The sequence below is a fragment of the Limulus polyphemus genome, unplaced genomic scaffold (assembly GCF_000517525.1).
Source record: "Limulus polyphemus unplaced genomic scaffold, Limulus_polyphemus-2.1.2 Scaffold124, whole genome shotgun sequence".
Classification (NCBI taxonomy): Eukaryota; Metazoa; Arthropoda; class Merostomata; order Xiphosura; family Limulidae; genus Limulus; species Limulus polyphemus.
In genome coordinates, this window is record NW_013665734.1 from 694,412 (window position 1) to 713,111 (window position 18,700).

General features: G+C 34.5%; 1 protein-coding gene across 1 annotated transcript in view; it reads right to left on the minus strand.

Annotated features, from left to right (window-relative positions):
• Nucleotides 1-6,155: 6,155 nt before the first annotated feature.
• Nucleotides 6,156-18,700, minus strand: part of LOC106472886 (zinc finger CCHC domain-containing protein 24-like) — a 39,062-nt gene continuing 26,517 nt past the window's right edge. The window contains exons 3-4 of the mRNA XM_013933559.2: nucleotides 7,978-8,142; nucleotides 6,156-6,526 (exon numbers count right to left, since the gene is read on the minus strand). Coding sequence (XP_013789013.1) covers nucleotides 6,413-6,526; nucleotides 7,978-8,142 — 279 coding nt within the window. The 3' untranslated portion in view covers nucleotides 6,156-6,412. The remainder of the gene's footprint in view (nucleotides 6,527-7,977; nucleotides 8,143-18,700) is intronic.

The window sequence follows — 18,700 nt, forward strand, 5'->3', positions numbered from 1 at the left end:
ACCCATTTAAGCCGTCTTCAGCCATTATTAATATATTCTTAGTTTTAAAAATACATTCATTTACTGTTATCTGTAAAGTTTGGCTATAACTTAAAATGACACTGAAAGAGTTTTCCAGTGTAATATATATATATATATAATTAAAACTTCTAGGATTAAGTTTCTTACTAGGTATATTTGTTCTTTCTTGATTGACATCCCAATGACAATATCTGGTTGATTGTGATTGAAAGATCTCTATGAAATAATTGGAAAATAAATTTAAAATGTTGTTGTTAAAATTGAATCTTAAAATGATCGGTTGTTTGCACCCTAAACTAATAAAATGTTTTAAGCAAACAGAAAAATATTTTAATCAGTATATTAATGGAATAACTAAGCACCAGTTTGACTGTAATTATGATCAACATTTTTTATCAAATGTATGATGAAAAGTTTAAATTGTATTAATTATCATCATGATTTCTAACTGTAACTATGGTCATGTATGTAACTATAACTATTATAAAAAGTTTTGATCGTAACTATGACTAAAAGCACCAAATCTTAACTATGATTACGAATCTTACTGCAAGTAACTATGATCAAAAGTTCTAATTACAACAATAACCAATAGTTTCGATGTAACTACGATCAAGAGCTCCAATTTTAAAAATGATCAAGAATACCATTTTAGTAATGATGAAACATCCTGACTGTAATTATGATAGCTATTTTTGTAACCATGATCAAGAGTTACATTTTAACAATGATAAAGCGCTTTGACTGTAATTATGATCAATAATTATATGTTGAGTGGTCGGTAACTAAAATGATCTTCCCACTACGCTCACTGAAGCTGCTGGACAACAGCAGTGGCGAATTCAGTTACTGACGGAAGATTCCATTAGAGATAACAGTAGGAGTTTGTAGATCCTAGTCAGCTGGACCTCTCCCTAATTAAATGAGAATACGGAGCAGCTTTTAGTTTCCACTGTCGTTGTACAGCTGTTCCCCACTGGATTAGGCTCATGGGAGCCCAGAGGATGTGTAAATAGCTAGCGCATTCATTGACGCATCTTACACCACACTACAGACATGGTTGAATGAGCCTTGTGGCGATGAGGTGGAGGCGGGCGAAGACGGCAGGCCCAAGGAGCTGGAAGCCGTTAGTCTAAACTCTACACATAGGCAGTCTGGGTGTGATGGTTTTGCTTTGCTGACTGGAGATACAGCGAAGCAGGGCAGCTATTTGGATGCTCAGGCAGCCTTATTCAAGGACGGCACTGCCTGTCGCTTTCTTTGAGGAGGCCCCTAGAAAAGGTGAAGTAAACAAAGTTCGTTCCTCTGAAACCTGACGAGCTTGTCACAACTGGCGAGTTTTCATATTGTGATCAAAAGAATTACTGGCATGTTACTCTTAGAACTTGAGACATTCGAATTCTGTCAGTCATCTGTATAGACAACAGACCTGAAAGAAGAACCGCCGTTATTAATTGGGAACTAGCAGGATATTGAAATTGCAGCATTCCAGGAAACAAGGTTAGCAATTCAAGGAAGTACGAGAATAAAAAGTACACCTTCTTCTGGTCTGGCAAAACCATCAATGACAGAAGAGATGCTGGAGCGGATTTTGCTATTCAGAATAAGATAGTTGGTAAACATAGATCATATTCTACTGCCATCTCAGAAAAAATAATGAGCTTAAGACTTCAAAATGAAAAAGGCAGATATATTACTTTCATCTCCTCTTATACACCTACCATGGTGAATGCCGAAGAAACAAAAAACGCATTTTATTCTGACCTGCTTTACACTCTCGAAACTATACCATGCTCAGACAATTATTTTGATGGAAGACTTTAATGTCAGGGCTGGAGCAGACTGAAAGGCCTCGAGGTGTGTTCTAGATACGTTTAGCAAAGATAAGTCCAACTTGAATGGTGATAGATTACTTGAACTTTGCAGTGAAAAAGTCCTAACTATCCCCAACACATTTTTTTTATAAAGCCAGACAAATGGTGCTTCTCTTGGCAAGATCCAAGATCAACCAAGTGTCACCTACTTGACTACATTATTACAAGATTTGATATTAATGACATTCTATCAACTGACACTATGGCAGGTGCATATTGCTCAACTGGTCATTTTCACATTCTCAGTACCTGAAAACTAATAATGAAACAGACTAAAGCAAACAGGGAGCAAAAGCACCGAAAAAACTTAATGTGCACAAACTAGAGAAAGTTAGTGTTCATAGGTGATGTTGACCATCAGTGGAAACAGCTCAGTGACCCCATGTCAAAAATCCTTAAAGGTTTTCGGTAAAATACTAAGAACAAATGCTCATTAGTTTGATGAAAATGATTCTGAAATCATGAAGCTCTTATATGCGAGACAGATAGGTAACGCTGACGTCTAAAGCCGAATACAAGATCGACCCAGCAAAAGCTTATAGTCAAGGCGGAATTACAGCATAAAGTAAGAAATATTAAGAATGAGTTGTGTGACAATATTGCTGATTAGCTCCAACGTATTGCTGATACGAACAATATAAAAACATTTCATACAGAACTAAACAGTCTATAGAACTACATCCCTAAATGTGGCTCTGATCAAGAATGTTGATGGTTCTCAAAGACGACATTACCAATCATTGGGAAGAGCACTTTCAAGATCTATCAAATCACCCATTCACTTCAAGTATCGATGCACTACAAAGCTTTGAACAAATTCCAGTCCAAAAGGTGTTGCCCCCAGTAGCACAGCGATATGTCTGCGGACTTACAATGCTAGAATCCGGGTTTCGATACCCGTGGTGGGCAGAGCACAGATAGCCCATTGTGTAGCTTTGTGCTTAATTACAAACAAACAAATTCCAGTCCAAGAGGTGTTAAGAATCATACCAACTATGGTAGAACTGTCGGGCACAATAAAGGGAAGGCTCCAGGAATGGATTGTATTCCACTAGAAATAATTAAACAAGGCGGCTTATCTCTCAAGAGACAATTGCCAAAACTGTTTAATAATTTAGGCAGGTAGGAAAAGTTCCACTGGAATTTAAAGATGATATAGTTATCACCATCTACAAAAATAAGTGTGACAGAGCAGAATGTGGAAATCATCGAGACATATCCCTCTTGTATATAGCTGGAAAAGTCTTGGCAAAAATTATCCTGAAACGCCTACAACTCGTTGCAATATTTTTTTTTCAGAAAGCCAATGGGGTTTTAGAGCTAATAAATTAACTACTTATATGATATTCAAGTTGCACCAACTACAAGAAAATGCGCTCGAACAACATCAAAGTCTCTAAGCTATCTTTGTTGATTTTACGGAGGCATTTGATTCATTAGACCGAGAAACCTTATGGGCTTATGTGTGTGCTATTACAAGCTGATAAAGATGATAAGAAGTTTCCACGATGACAAGAAAGCATCAGTCCCTGTTTCTGGCGACAGAAGTGTACTCGTTGATGTACGTCACGGGCTAAAACAGGGGTACATCCTAGTTCCAATGCTATCTACAATATTCATCAGTACAGTACTAAGATCAGTTAAGGAAGAAAGCTCAAGTGGTATTTACATTAGAACGAGAACTGATACTGACTTTTCAACTTTAAAAGACTGAAGGTAAACACAAAAGTGTGTGTAGTTTGTATATAATAACTTATTTTTGCCTACGATGTCGCCTTTGTTGTCTCCAACTCTTAGTGTTTTTAATAAAGCAGCCATAAAATTCTGTCTTACCATCAATTTAAAGAATTCTGCACCAGCCACCATCTAACACGATCACCTACGAACACCACACTGTCTGTATATACGAAGATTTTTTAAAATTAGTATACAGGTTTACTTATTTAGAAAGCACTGTAACAGATACAACAACTATAGAAGTGGAAATCAGCAATCGCATCCAAGTCGCCTCCGCTGGCTTTGGACGTTTAGAAAACAGAGTCTGATCACAGCACGGACTTATGTCGTTATACATAGCTGTTATCTTCATTACCTGATCTAATCTGCTGAGACGTACACTTTGTATAAAAGACATCTCAACAGAATAGTGTACAGTCAAGACATCTGAGGAGAATTCTGTGCATTAAGTTGCAGGGTAAAGTCTCCAATATTGAAGTACTAAAGCGTGCCAATATGCCCCGTGTTGAAGCATTTCTCACTTCTTCTCAGCTCTACTAGGCAGATCACGTTATCAGGTTGGACGACAACAGATATACCTAAATATGGTGAACTCACAGAAGGTATCGGACACGTTGGGGGGGGGGGCTGCAATATAAGGATGATCTGAAATGTCATTTCAGAGCCTCTGAAATCAGTATTGATAATTTGGAAGAATTTACTCAAAACTGACCAATGTAGAGAAGTAACGTGAGAGCCGTAACGAAGACCGTGGAAGCAAAGAGGGAACAACAGTACCTCATAAACAGGGACAGAAGGCGTAACTACTCCCTTGTCCTTCCTGATTGCGACTCTCACTGCTGCAGTCAGTGCGGCTAAATTTTTCGGGCCCGCGTGGAACATAAGCACAAAAATGCCTCCCAACAGTCCTCGTCTTCCCCGACGGAGAGCTGATGATATACGGTCAAGAGTTTCATTTTGAAAATGATAAATCGTTCTGACTGTAGTCATTCCCAAGTTATATTTGTAACCATGACCAATAGTTCCATGTTAAGAATAATAAAGCACCCTGACTGTAACTATGATCACGAGCTATATTTGTAACTATGACTAATAGTTCCATGTTAAGAATAATAAAGCACCCTGACTGTAACTATGATCAGGAGCTATATTTGTAACCATGACCAAGAGTTACATTTTAACAATGAGACAAATATTACTGTCAGTTAAACAGAAATAGTTAAAAAACAAGCCATCTATCATTAACCAGCAATGGTGACTAAAACCCATATAAATTATTTTTTAACTTAAACATCTTGCAATGTATATTATATTGAGTTTCAACTTAATTCACCCTTTCTATCACTTCTAATCTTCTATTTTAAACAAAAATATTATTTTTCAGCCAGTAAAGATCAGTCAAGTATGCTGAAAGATCTCTTTTCTAAATATACTCTAAACTTTTGCTATAATTTAAAATGTTCACACCTTCAAATTCCTTACAAATATTTTACGGCACGAGGACGTAACAGTTACAATACTTCCTCAAAGATTATATATTATTACTCACTTTTCATAGACACGAGCTTTATAAGTAAGTCGTTTTGTTATTATCTTTTCCATGTCATGATCACTGTAATATCATTACATCAAGTGTTTATTAATACACTTTTTTGTCTCCAACATAGAAGTTATAACAATTAAGTATTATTACTCCAATAACTTCAATGGGAAGTATTAATTGTCATCATTTCATCTTTTGCCAGTTATTTCCGTTTTCTTTTTATTCTACTTTATGTTCAACTGAATTACTTCGTGTATCGAAGAGATGAAACATTTACAAATAACTCTGCTTCATTGTTTTATCTCAGTGCACTATTACCACAAGAATTTTACTTTATTAAGTATCGTAAACGTTTTACCTCAATCTTCAACATATACTAAGCACAAGAATGTGAAATGGTTACCCCATATATATATGACTTTTGAAGAAGATATAAATATTTCGATAAGCAATAACAAACATATTAGAAGCGATTTTAGTATTTCATAGCTTTGTAAGCTCGAATTGCTTAAATATTTCTGAATATGTTTGATAAGTGAAAATTGGCTAGTAGCTGTTTATTTACAGTAATTATTTATAAACCGATTTTTCACCCGATTTTGTAACATTAAAATTTTGTTAATAAAAATAACCCTAGTTTAATTACTAATCAATACTGACTTTAAATTTCGGAATACTTTCAGAAAGAATATCTAAAAACATCATAAATTTTGTACGAAACACCAGTCTACAAAAACATGTATAGACAAACCAGAAGTGCTTTACTTCGGCAAAATTTATATAAATAAAAATCTATTCAGTAGAGTACCACCTACTGTGATACTCTGGAATCACATTCAAATAGTTATCGCATGAGAGATATCTTGGATTTTTCAGTAATATATATATATGTATGTATCCTAAATAACTATATTTACACAGCTTGAATGTAAATATTCTTTCAGTTGCAATACATGAGTTAATCTTAGTCGAATATTTTCTTTTTCTGTTAATAATCAAAACGTATAAATATTTTCATCAACTAAAAAACAAACAAAGGGATTCACTATGTTTACAACATTTAAGCTCTACGTTATTTCTGCAACGTTGAATGATTATAAAGGTTACTATCAAACAACAACCTTCAACTTAAATACTGCACAAAAATATAAAAACATATAAGTTATGAGTATGCAATGCAGGTCAATATGTCCAACATGTCACGTAGGCTCTCTTTTTTTCCCCCTACATAGTAGGTTTATTGAACCCTACGGCAATAATATCCAAGTGTCTTGCACTTTTCACAGAGATGTTGCGGGTGCTCCTTGCTTTGATCAGAAACATCTAAGCCGTCAGGTTTTTCTAGAGGGCGCTAAAAATGAAAAATAACAAAGTATTGCTGAGAACATGAAGCTTAGGTTTATAGATTATTGTATCTACAAACTGAACAAAATATAATTTTTAAGTAATAAAAACACTCTTTGTCACTCAAATACTTAACCCTTCTATTGGAAAAATATTAAACAGGCGTATAATGTCAACATGATTTATATATATCTCGTTTGATTGTTTTCAATAATATAGCTGTGAGAAGTTGAAAAAATTACCTACTGATTAATTTCTAATTAACTGTTATAAGATAATGGAAGACGATGTACTCATGTTATTAAATGTGACATTGCGTAGAAACAATAAATACATAATGTACCTATGATAGTAAATAGTTAAACTGTTGTTCTGTAGCTTTGATTGTGTAACTTATATCCACCTTCTCCCTTTTGAGAATGTTAATTTTCATGCATTAATAATGATATCCAAGAGCACCGTTATCAAAGTGATGCCTTCAATAATATACAATTGTTTCAAGGTAATGTCTTCAATAAACTCAAGCATATGTTTCTACAATTATGCGTAACATTTAAGTTATTTTTCGCTATATCTAACAAAGAAAAGGGGGCTATGGTCTCGGTGAGCAGAAGTTATAAATGTAAGAAACAGTACATTACATTTTAGTAATTTGAAAAAAAAAATACATTACTTCCCTGAGAACAGATTTGTCGCTAACAAGAACTAGAATTTTTAGAGAAGTAAAATTATTTTTTTTATTTATTACAGAAAGGAAATGTTTTGCCGTATCGGAGTGAAGAGAGCCAATGTTTGATATTTTATTTCGATAGTTATTTTTAAAAAGACTAAATACATCAGCACGTACAAATACAAATCTGCCAATAAAAAAAACGTATATTGGAAGAAAAACAAACTTTTTTAGTCAAACTCAGTTTATCCATTTCAAATTACCTTAAATTATTGGTGGTTTGCTGAGCACTCGTTATATTGGCGTTTTGGGAAAACCATATTATTTAGACATTGGTTTATATGTTATCAACAATTATGGAAAGTTCAACTTAGAAATTTTGTGAAGTAAACCTTAACTAGTAAAGAAACAGTACTTTTGGGATCTGCGTAGAAAGTTTTGGCTTCACTTTGTAAACAGAAATATGAATGCCTTCATAGATTATACTACACATAATCAAAAACAACAGTGAATACTTCAAACAGTTCGTATTTTTGTCGTTGTAATATCTTTATACATTTCCACTTTCTATTTGATATATCTTATTTGTTTTAATTCGTTTTCAGTTCTATGAATAGCACTCCAAAACTAACTTTGTCTACAGGTCAGAAGGTAAGTTCAAGGAATACTTTAACTTGTTCCACACACTACGAATATAAATCACCATACACAATGAAAAAATTGATTTCAGTAGTTCAGCAGCTAAGTACAGAGCTTCTAAACAAACCTACTCATAAGCATTCACCAACCTGTTTATGAGGATAAACGTTTATGTGGCATTTGATGCACTCTTGTCCCATATTGGCCCAGCTGTTTCCGCTCATCCACTTTCGCTTACATTTGGGACACTTGTATTCACCAAAACACCTCTTCTTTCCCTGATAAGGCGTTAAACCTTCACCTTTAGGCCTAGCCTAAAAGACAAATGTCACGAATATATATATAGAAAGAAGGACATACAAAAATGCTGCCTGGGCAGGAAAACATGAGCATTTCTGTGCAAGGTTATGTGTAGGTTGTTAAACAACGACAGAGTTGTAAGTTATGTTATTTTCTATATCTGTATAAAGCGCTTACGTTACGAAAGTGCTATCAATGAATAATTAGAAGAAAAATCCAGCACTATGATGTGTCTTTTGTTTCTCTAATTAACCAATGATTATGTGTCTTTTGTTTCTCTAAGTAACCAATGATGATGTGTCTTTTGTTTCTATAATTAACTAATGGTTATGTGTCTTTTGTTTCTCTAATTAACCAATGATGATGCGTCTTTTGTTTTTCTAATTAACCAATGATGATGCGTCTTTTGTTTTTATAATTAACCAATGATGATGTCTTTTGTTTCTCTAATTAACCAATGATGATGCGTCTTTTGTTTTATAATTAACCAATGATGATGTCTTTTGTTTCTCTAAAAAACTAATGATTAAGAAATCTAATTTGAGATCCTGGTAGAGATGATCAATAGTTTTTAGTCACAAAATTATATTTTGTTTTATAAAACAAGTCTAAAAATTCCAGTTTTCCATTCTGAAAGAGGACGTTATAAGTTAAGGACGTTAAGTGGTCACAGATAGCCGAATTATGGCCATGCTGAAGGAGATGATGAATTAGAACACTGTTTGACGTTTGTTCCTATTTATTACCCCGATCAATCGTCTTTATCCTTTGTCTGTTATCAACCGTTAGTGGATGAAATTTTGTTAGCGACAGATAGGTTTTCTTTTGATTGTGACCGTTGTGAAAACCTGGTGACAGACGTGTTTAAACGGTCGACCAAAAGAAGGTATATTGATAACGACGTTCCTACTAAATTGTTATCCCCTATTATACTATTCTATTACTCATTGTCTTCCTGAATAATCGTAGTATGGCTATTCCTTCACATTTATAAGGTTCTGTAAATCACACGTTAAGTCTATTTTGCGTAGAAAAATGCATACAGCTTTCTACAGATGTGTTTGAAGGTATCCCAATAAAGTGATCTGTCTGTGTATGTACATGAATAACAAAAAGTATTATTATAAACGCAGGACTTACAGGAAGCAGTTCAGAGATACAGTGCGGTATGAACTGTATAAAAATAACCTAAATACACCAAGAGGGAAACTATAATTGGAAAAGGATTACCGTTTAACCTCGTTAGTCATGGCACTGAGGCAGACACTACGAAAACAAACTTACAGGGAGTCATCAAAGTACATATGTGTATGTCAATTTCATTTCTTAAAGTATTGAATCTGTAAAAGTATTTACTTAAAAGGTTTATAAAAGATTTAGGTTAGAAAAGCTTTTTTCCTCCTATATAACAAAAAAAAATCTCAAAGTGGGTAAACTAGTTATAAATCTAGTTACGTTGTGTATAAAACTTTTTTATCGTTAAAAATGGAAACGGATTCTAGAATTAAAATGGCATCTACTTATGCAGCTTTTGTTATTTTGTTTTAGTATAAAATCCATACTCATTTAAAATATGAAAGGACCTCAATGTAAATTTTCCAGTTGATGTTGAATTATCATAGATATATTGATAACAATTTAACACTTTTTGATAAAATATTAGACTTGAAATATTTTATTCACATTTAGGAACTGTTAGGCTTGACAATTAAGTTTAGGTTTGAAAAAAAAAGCGAGAAAATTTTTAGAAATGATCATTCGTTCTATAAAACTACAAATTCTCACTCCTGCTTAAGTTTCATTGGCGATCATTTAAGCTCCAAAAAAAAAAGAAGTGTTTTTTTATTGGTTAGCGAAAAGAACTAAACAAATATTTAGAAATTTGAAGAAAGGAAAGAAAGATTAGGTTGATCGAATTAAATAAGTTTTTGTTGGTTATAAATCTACCAGAGTGCTTAATCATAAATGTTTTGGATCCAATGTTCGATCCCGCAAAATAAAAAGCAGTCAAATATAATTCCTTTTGCTGAAACGCATTTTCTTAGTGTATATGCGAATAAACAATACTTAATTCGTTAATACTGAGTTAAGAACTTACGAATTAAAGACGTCTACTTTGCCAGAGATAAGTTAATTACAAAACAACTTGTGATACAACCTTGTGTAAAAGGCCATTCTTTGGGCAACATTTGAATTGTGTTTTAAATGGGTAGTTGAATTATATATGTGTGTATATATATCTGTTAGATGTTATTTTAAATAATATCAAAAAATATTAAAGCAGTATTATATTCTAGTGGATTTTACTGTTCATTGCTTAGGGATTAGGAAAAATTAATTTTTTTATGAATTTAGTTAAAAGACAATTTATTTTGTGGGAACTGTTTTCCTATTTATTTGTTAATTTTGTCACGGAAAACGGTACTAACTAAGTTAAAAAAAAGCTATTTATACTGTACCTATCATGGGTATCGAAACCCGATTTTTAGCGTCATAATTCCAAAGATTTAACGCTGAGCCACTAGGAGGGGGGGTTACAATAAAAATAAGTTATTGGTATAAAAAATACTGTACTGAACTTCGATTGACAATACTGTTTTTGGCTATAGTGTAACAATGCTATATTGTTTTTGTAGTTTCAATTGGCCCCAGCTTATAATTATATTAAAATAAAACTACGATGATATAAGGAAAGTGTAATTTTTCTAAAGTATATTAATTTAAGTTTCCTCAACGTCTGTGATAGCATTGCTTCTCTCACATGACACCGTGTTATGCTTTAACGCAATATAATGGGCCGAGTGGTCGGGAAGTTGAACGACTACCATAGTTTCTAAAGATTCTAAAAAGTCCATTTTCTTCTCATTTTTTAAACATAAGCACTTGAATTTAATGCAGATCATTTAAGTTATTTGTGTAGAAGAAAAACTCCACATTTTTGGGGGGTGGAGGTAGTGTAGGAATATTCTCTCCCCAACTCTGTAGTGCTGATTGCGTCCCTGCTATCGTTTCTTCTAAATCTTTCAAGATTATAACTATTTGCAGCACTCACTGCAACAAAGAATGCGATGCGACGGGGTAAAAACGTTGACACATAAGGTTATTTTTATTCTAAATGGTTTTATGTTTCGAGAAACAAAATTGATTCAAAATAAATGGATTTTTTTTCTCTAACGGATATGCAACTTGATGAACTATTTTATTTCACTATTGATAGCAAATTATTTAGAATTTCAGGAGACACTTACCTCAGCACATTATTTCGGTTTATATGTGAAGCTAGAGCTCTCGACTCGCAATTTGAGGGTCGCAGGCTCGAATCCCCGTATTGCCAAAGATGCTCGTCCTATCAGCTGTGGGAGCGTTATAATGTGACGGTCAATCCCACTATTCGTTGGTAAAAGAGTAGCCCGAGAGTTGGCCGTGGATGGTGATGACTAGCTGCTTTCCCTCTAGTCTTACACTGCTAAATTAGGGACGGCTAGCGCAGATAGCCCTCGTGTAGCTTTGCACGAAATTCAATATATGTGAAGCTGTAAAATGATCATAAGTTCCTGGTATGAACGAAACAAAAGGGACGAACTTGCGCACAAAACTAAGACTCAACATTTTCCCAAGTGTTTTTAATTACAGCATAAAGGAGGTAACTCTAAATGACGTTTGCCTTGTTTCAGCTATGACTTCTGCGCATCAATTTGAAACACGTTTTAGTGTCTTGGTAACACGATATTTCCTTAACTTATGGTAATGTTTTTTGAGAATCAATATATATATATATATATACACGACAGACCTGTAGAAAAATTATTAGAATGTTATTAAGTTCGCATGATAGTGATAAACAAAAGTCATATCGGAGTTCCGCCCATATCTATGAAGTATCTATTTAGTAATTACTGTAATTTACGGTAGATATTTCAATCTCAGTTTAATGATCAGCTTGAATGTTTGAGCGAATTTTTTATATTAGTACTTTTTTTTTTGATAGGAGGGGGATAATTATAGTTTTAAACCTAAATGATTTGGATTTCATTACATAGTTCAAATATAATCATGCAAGTATTATGGGGGCTAGAATATCAACTTAGGGAAATAAGTTTTTATTTACCAGTCTCAGCAATCTGGTTGCATTAACCTGTCTAACATTAATTTTCACTGGCAGCACCTGCCTTAGCACAACTAATTGCAGATGATGATATAGAACGTTCGGGGTTAAAGCAACCATATTTACTCTTGTTTTGATGTTATTTATTTTATATTCTGTATTTGAAATCTGAGAATAGAGGTTAAACCTAATACAAGGCGTATTCTTTTCACCGTGTGTGTCTTAATTTTGCACACACTCACACACACCTTTCTTTCTAATGTGCACTTTTATCTGTCCATTTTGCACACTCACCTTTCTTTCTAAGGTGCACTTTTATCTGTCCATTTTGCACACTCTCCTTTCTTTTTAAGGTGCACTTTTATCTGTCCATTTTGCACACTCTCCTTTCTTTTTAAGGTGCACTTTTATCTGTCCATTTTGCATACTCACCTTTCTTTCTAAGGTGCACTTTTATCTGTCCATTTTGCACACTCACCTTTCTTTCTAAGGTGCACTTTTATCTGTCCATTTTGCACACTCACCTTTCTTGCTAAGGTGCACTTTTATCTGTCCATTTTGCACACTCATCTTTCTGTCTAAGGTGCACTTTTATTTGTCCATTTTGCACACACACCTTTCTTTCTAAGGTGCACTTTTATCTGTCTCACATTCCAGTTTCTACTCTAATTCTACGTGCAACTCCGATTTTTTCCCTTTATTATCTGAAAAGGTATTTAAAATATTATCACAAGCAATAAAATGGTGTTGTTTTTATGCTTTCTGTCGTTTCGATGCCAGAATAAACATAACTGCTCTGAATATAACATATATATATATTGTAATCTGAACAGATTTAACAGAAAGTGTATAAGAGCATTGAAAATTCTTAGTTATTATTGCTATGCTCAACAGAATGTGCATATATCATATAAGATTCTTAAGACTTTTTAACATAATCCCAGCAGCAGAGGAAGCGATCCCCGTCACAACAAACATGCTCGCCCTTTCAGCCGTGGGGGCGTTATAATGTGACGATCAATCCCACTATTCGTTGGTAAAAGAGTAGCCCAAGAGTTGGCGGTGGGTGGTGATGACTAGCTGCCTTCCCTCTAGTCTTACACGGCTAAATTAGGGCCGGCTAGCGCAGATAGCCCTCGTGTAGCTTTGCGCGAAATTCAAAAACAAACAAACAGAGGAAAGCGAAATGTTTTTTTTTAATAATAAGATAAAAAATTACGTGTACGCATCACATGTCTGCAAGATCATGCCATGTACGTGGTTACATTAATTTTACAGCTTTTATGTTTAGTTTGTGTTGCAGCGACTTGACATTGTTTCCAACATTGTTTAGTGTAGCATCGGTCTGAAGTTGAGAGCCAAGTGTAACTAGTGCCTTGCTTCCAGGACTATGAATTCGCGAATTTATGGATCGTATCCCGATGCTGTATAAGTTTTCTGCACTTTGAGGCACTGGATGTGTCTAATAGGGTTGAATATGGATACGTTATACTGAAAAGATTTTGGAACTTCAGTGTATTGTTACAATCCTCGTCGACATCTCTAATCATGCTCGATCTTACAACCGTACACCTTGACAATAGACCTGCAGCGTAATTTCCATGGTAAGAGGTTCTATCCAAACGCTGTCAAGTCCAAAGCACAACACTTCTTCCTGCGAGTTTCACATAATCCACCTAGTGTCCGAGATCGAAGATTTCCTAACACCAGTTTCAACAGTTCTATCGCACAGAAACCCATATGTGCTGCCTTTTCTAAATTTGACCGATACATCTTTGTGTGGAATACTATTGATTCCCATTTACTTCTTTAGCTTCTTGAGGTATGTGACAGTCGAACGGATACCTCATGCCAACAACTTGTGTACACACGAGTTGAATCGCTTTTCCAAACGGATATCCTTCTTGATCATGTTGCGTTCTTTTGACTAGGGCACATGGACGGCTAAGGCCAATGACTTTTGTATTTGTGGATTTTTACTTCTTACACGACATCGCAATTTGCTTTCAAAGGCTAGAGTGCGACTTGTTGCAGGCCTCTTTCTGGATGGTCCTGGTACCCAAAGTTGATCCATATTCCTTTGTTTTCCAGTGCCGTTAAAGTAAAAGAGGTGCCCCTCTCTTGGAAATTCTAAATCCTCGTTCTAAACACACCTTTATAACTTAAGTGTATGAATATTTTGCGTCGAGATGGGCTGTTCCATACCCTTCTCAAAAGCAATAAGTTTTCGGTGGCATCTTCAGTTCCTAGTGCACGACAAAAAAAAAAAAAAAGATGATGAAAATGTAGTTCAGATACATGCCGTTTCACCGCGACTTTATGTCGGTTGTGGTTTTCATATGACGCACTGACTTGCTCGTTCCAACTCGTTTTAGTATAAGGCACTAAACCCTCTATACTTTGTAATTTATAATCAATCAAAAAATACTCTAATGTTTTAAGGTTTGGTTGATTTTAGTTGTATTGAGTGTTCAGAGAAGATGATAAACATGTTTTTTTTCGCCATCGCATGTAATACCAACAAGTCAAGAATTAAAAACATTAAAATATTTTAATATTTGTAGTCAAATATTTGGCATGCTCATTTCTACGACACGCTATTAGTATGTAATGAAGAGAGCAGCTTTACACCGAATGTGAAGTGTGGCGGAATGCGCTGAATTTTCTATAGCCCTGTTTGTGTACTTCCATAAAATTGTTTAGTATTAGTAGGAGCAATATACATACGATTCATTTGTATAAAGAATTTGTGGAGTACCGTAAATCAACTACAACGGCTACATGTTTTGTTTATTTGTTCAGAAACATTACTGTTTGATTTCTTCACCGATAGTTAGATTTTTGGGCCCGGCATGGCCAAGACGTTAGGGCGCTTGACTCGCAATCTGAGGGTCGCTGGTTCGAATCCCCATCCTACCAAACTTGCTCGCCTTTTCAACTGTGGGGGCGTTATAATGTGAGGTCAATCCACTATTCGTTGGTAAAAGAGTAGCCCCAGAGTTGGCGGTGGGTTGTGATAACTAGCTGCCTTTCTCTCTAGTCTTACACTGCTAAATTAGGGAAGGCTAGCGCAGATAGCCCTCGTGTAGCTTTGTGCAAAATTCTAAAAACCTAAACCCTTAGATTTTTACCCTACGATCTATTATGAGAAGCTGAGATTCATAGGTATATCAAGAAGAATTTCATGATTAGCTAATAAGCAATTTTTTTTTATCAAAGAAGCTGTTATTCAGATTTTATCTTTTGTGTTCAGGACTATTTTGAAATATCTTCCTGATGTAAATTGATATAATTGAAGAGCCAGTGCAATTTCAATTAAACCTCACAGTTAATCTTAATAAATTTCATTAACATCAGGCCTAGTCATATTAAGGTTAAGACGACACTTGTAAATCTTAAATAACACAGATGTTAAAAGAAAATGACAATGTTTAATGGTACACTCCTGACGATGACGAAGTAAGACGTCTAACATGTCGAGTGTATGAAACTGTTCCCAGTCTCATGGTATTTATCTTTATGCAATAAATTATTGAGTTAATTTTTATTATATTTTGAGGCTGGGAATAGTCTCACTTTTAGACATTTATTATGTACTATTAAACGTTACTCTTTATTCTAACATCTATGTTATTACGCATGCTCACTCAATTCATAAGGCCTAAGCCTGGATCGTAAAGTGTTGTGCTGTTTTACTGAACAAATACGCAAAATATTATATTTGGTTATTATATATATATATATAAAGTTAAGCACAAAACTACACAATGGGCTATCTGTTTTCTGTCCACCACGAGTATCGAAACCCGGATTCTAGTGTTGTAAGTCCGTAGACATACTGCTGTGCCACTGGGGGGCATTTAATTCAAAGTAATTGCACAGAATGGTTATTTGCCCGCTTTAATTCGGGTAATCTTAGAACTTTAATACAACTGGTTAAAAACACTTGTTGCCGATTCAAAACTTATTCTTTGGTATCAACTTAGCATTTATAATTCTTGAACCATTTTCTTCTACAGTAACGGTGGATGTGCAGCTGTTACCAAGAGCAACTCTCCATTATTCGTTACTGAATAGAGGTATTCATCTCGGTCACTTCACTGAGTTGAATGGTGGTCTTGTCTCTGTTCTCCACCTCTCTTGCGTTCAACTTAAACTTTAATCAGCGGCATGCTTTGCTTTGTGATACCAATTTAAAAGTTTTCTTCTAGAATGCTTAGTTGTTTCTTTTTGTTTTTTATATTTTTTCTGGAAATCACCAGTGTTTACAACCAGTATGCCAATAGCATGAGTCTTACATCGCATATATTTTAATTTGCTCAAGAACAAAAGGCTTGTGGTAAAATACTTGGTTAGGTTTACTAAATATCTTCAGATATCACATACTAATTGGTTACATTGAGCAATTAGTTTACATTATAGAACACAACTGTTTAATAGCATTAAACGTTATTAAGTAATTTTAAAATAGCTTGTACTTTAAAAATGTACGTCATTTTAAACATGATTTTTAATGAACTTATAATGTCGTGTGGAACGTAGAAACGTGGTACATTCTTCAATAACTAATTGAAACTTCATTTTTAAGTTATAAAGGTTTCCTATCGTAGGTAAGTGTTTTATATGATTTGTCTATACTCTTAGTGGGGGTATATCTTAGAAACCTAACACTGTGTGAGTTCTCTATAACCAAAACACATAAAATGTCTATTGCTTATTGATGTGTATATGTGAACATAACAATTTACCAGTCGTGTTGGATTTATTTAAAATAACACGTATGGTAAGTGTACAATTTAACACCGAACCTCTCTTTCAACTAGAGGTGCCTCGGTGGCACGGATCAGTTGAAAATATCCGGAGTTTTTTGATTTGGGGTGAAATTTATATAGGATGTAACATGCGATAAAATGTGACGGTTACAATTTACAGTTTCCAAATCGAGCTAAAATCTACCGAGTTATGAATGGCTACATCAGAAACTCCGTCGTTAATGACAGTACTTTTTGTTGTTCAACTGATGAATCCATTATGTGATCCATCTTTTTCGCCAGTCCTGCTGACCGTGACTGGAACTTTACTACTCTACGCCATGTCCTCATCAATTGCCATTATTCCCGCGATTACCTGCATGTGCAAGGTTCTGAGACGTTCGACTTACAATCTTTGCAACCGCTATAGATTCAATCACGATGGACTTTCTGACAGCCGCTGTTGATGCTTATCCATCTATTAAGTCAAAAGATGTGGTGGCGACACTCAAAAATAGTTTGGTGCTGGCAAGGAGATTTTTGATATTAGTAGCAGCCTTCCGCTAGATCAGAAGATCAAGAACAAGGTCTCCAACCTCAAGCAGGCAATGAAGAAAGATAGTCGGTTAGTGTGTATGTGTGTGTGAGACCATTGCTGGTAAGGTGGTGTAGACACTCCGAAACTTTGTGTCTGTTTGACTCTTCATAACTCCTGACTGAAATACGTTAACATCATATGAATTGCATATTTGGATACAGCAGGCTACTAACTTTACAATGCTATATGCAACACCTCCAAGAAATAATTACCGGAATTTCTTCTTCTTTGCCCTGCCACCCAAAATCACTATTTCGCTTCTGGTTGAGAGAGAGATGCTGTGTTAAACGATGATCATTTTAACATCAGAATATATGACACAACAGTTACTGAATTCCATTCCTAAAGATGTATTATTCAAACTCTATGATGAATGTAATATAATGGATACATGATCTTACAAATTTCATCAAAACATGATTACGATTTTGCAAATTACATTTGAAGCTGTATTTCATGCCGCTTCAATATATTGAATTTCGTTTTTACATTTAAGCCAAATTTAATGTTTATAGTTTTTTTTTGTTTTTTTTTTGTAGGTGGAGGATGTTTCTGCTAGATCAAAATTATATAATTCTCTTCATTTCAAATCGTTACCCAGTGGTTAAGAGGTAAATTTCTGGTCTACAATGCTAAAATCTAGGGTTTGATTCCTTGAGATTGCCAGAATATATATATAGTCCATCGTGTAGCTTTGCGTTAGAAACAACAACAAAACCAACACCAATTTAAAAATAACCTTCATCATTATGCTTTCTTTTTATATAGAATATTTTCAGTATATATCTTCTTTTACAGTGCGAATTTTGTTGTATTAAATAGAAAACGTGTCTTTGTTTAATAGATGATTTGTTTTTATCTTATTGGCAACGTTTTAGATTATTAAATTATTTTATCTTGGCTTACGAATGCCATGGCATTAAAGTTAGTAAACTCAATATCAATTTATATACTCAGCAATGATCTTTGGATTGTTTGTTTGTAGTTAAGCACAAAGCTGCACAATGGGTATCGAAACCCGGTTTTTAGCGTTGTAAGTCCTCAGACATACCGCTGTGCCACTGGGGCTGATCTTTTGATAAACAGGCATAAGAATTAACATATTTTTCAATAAAAAG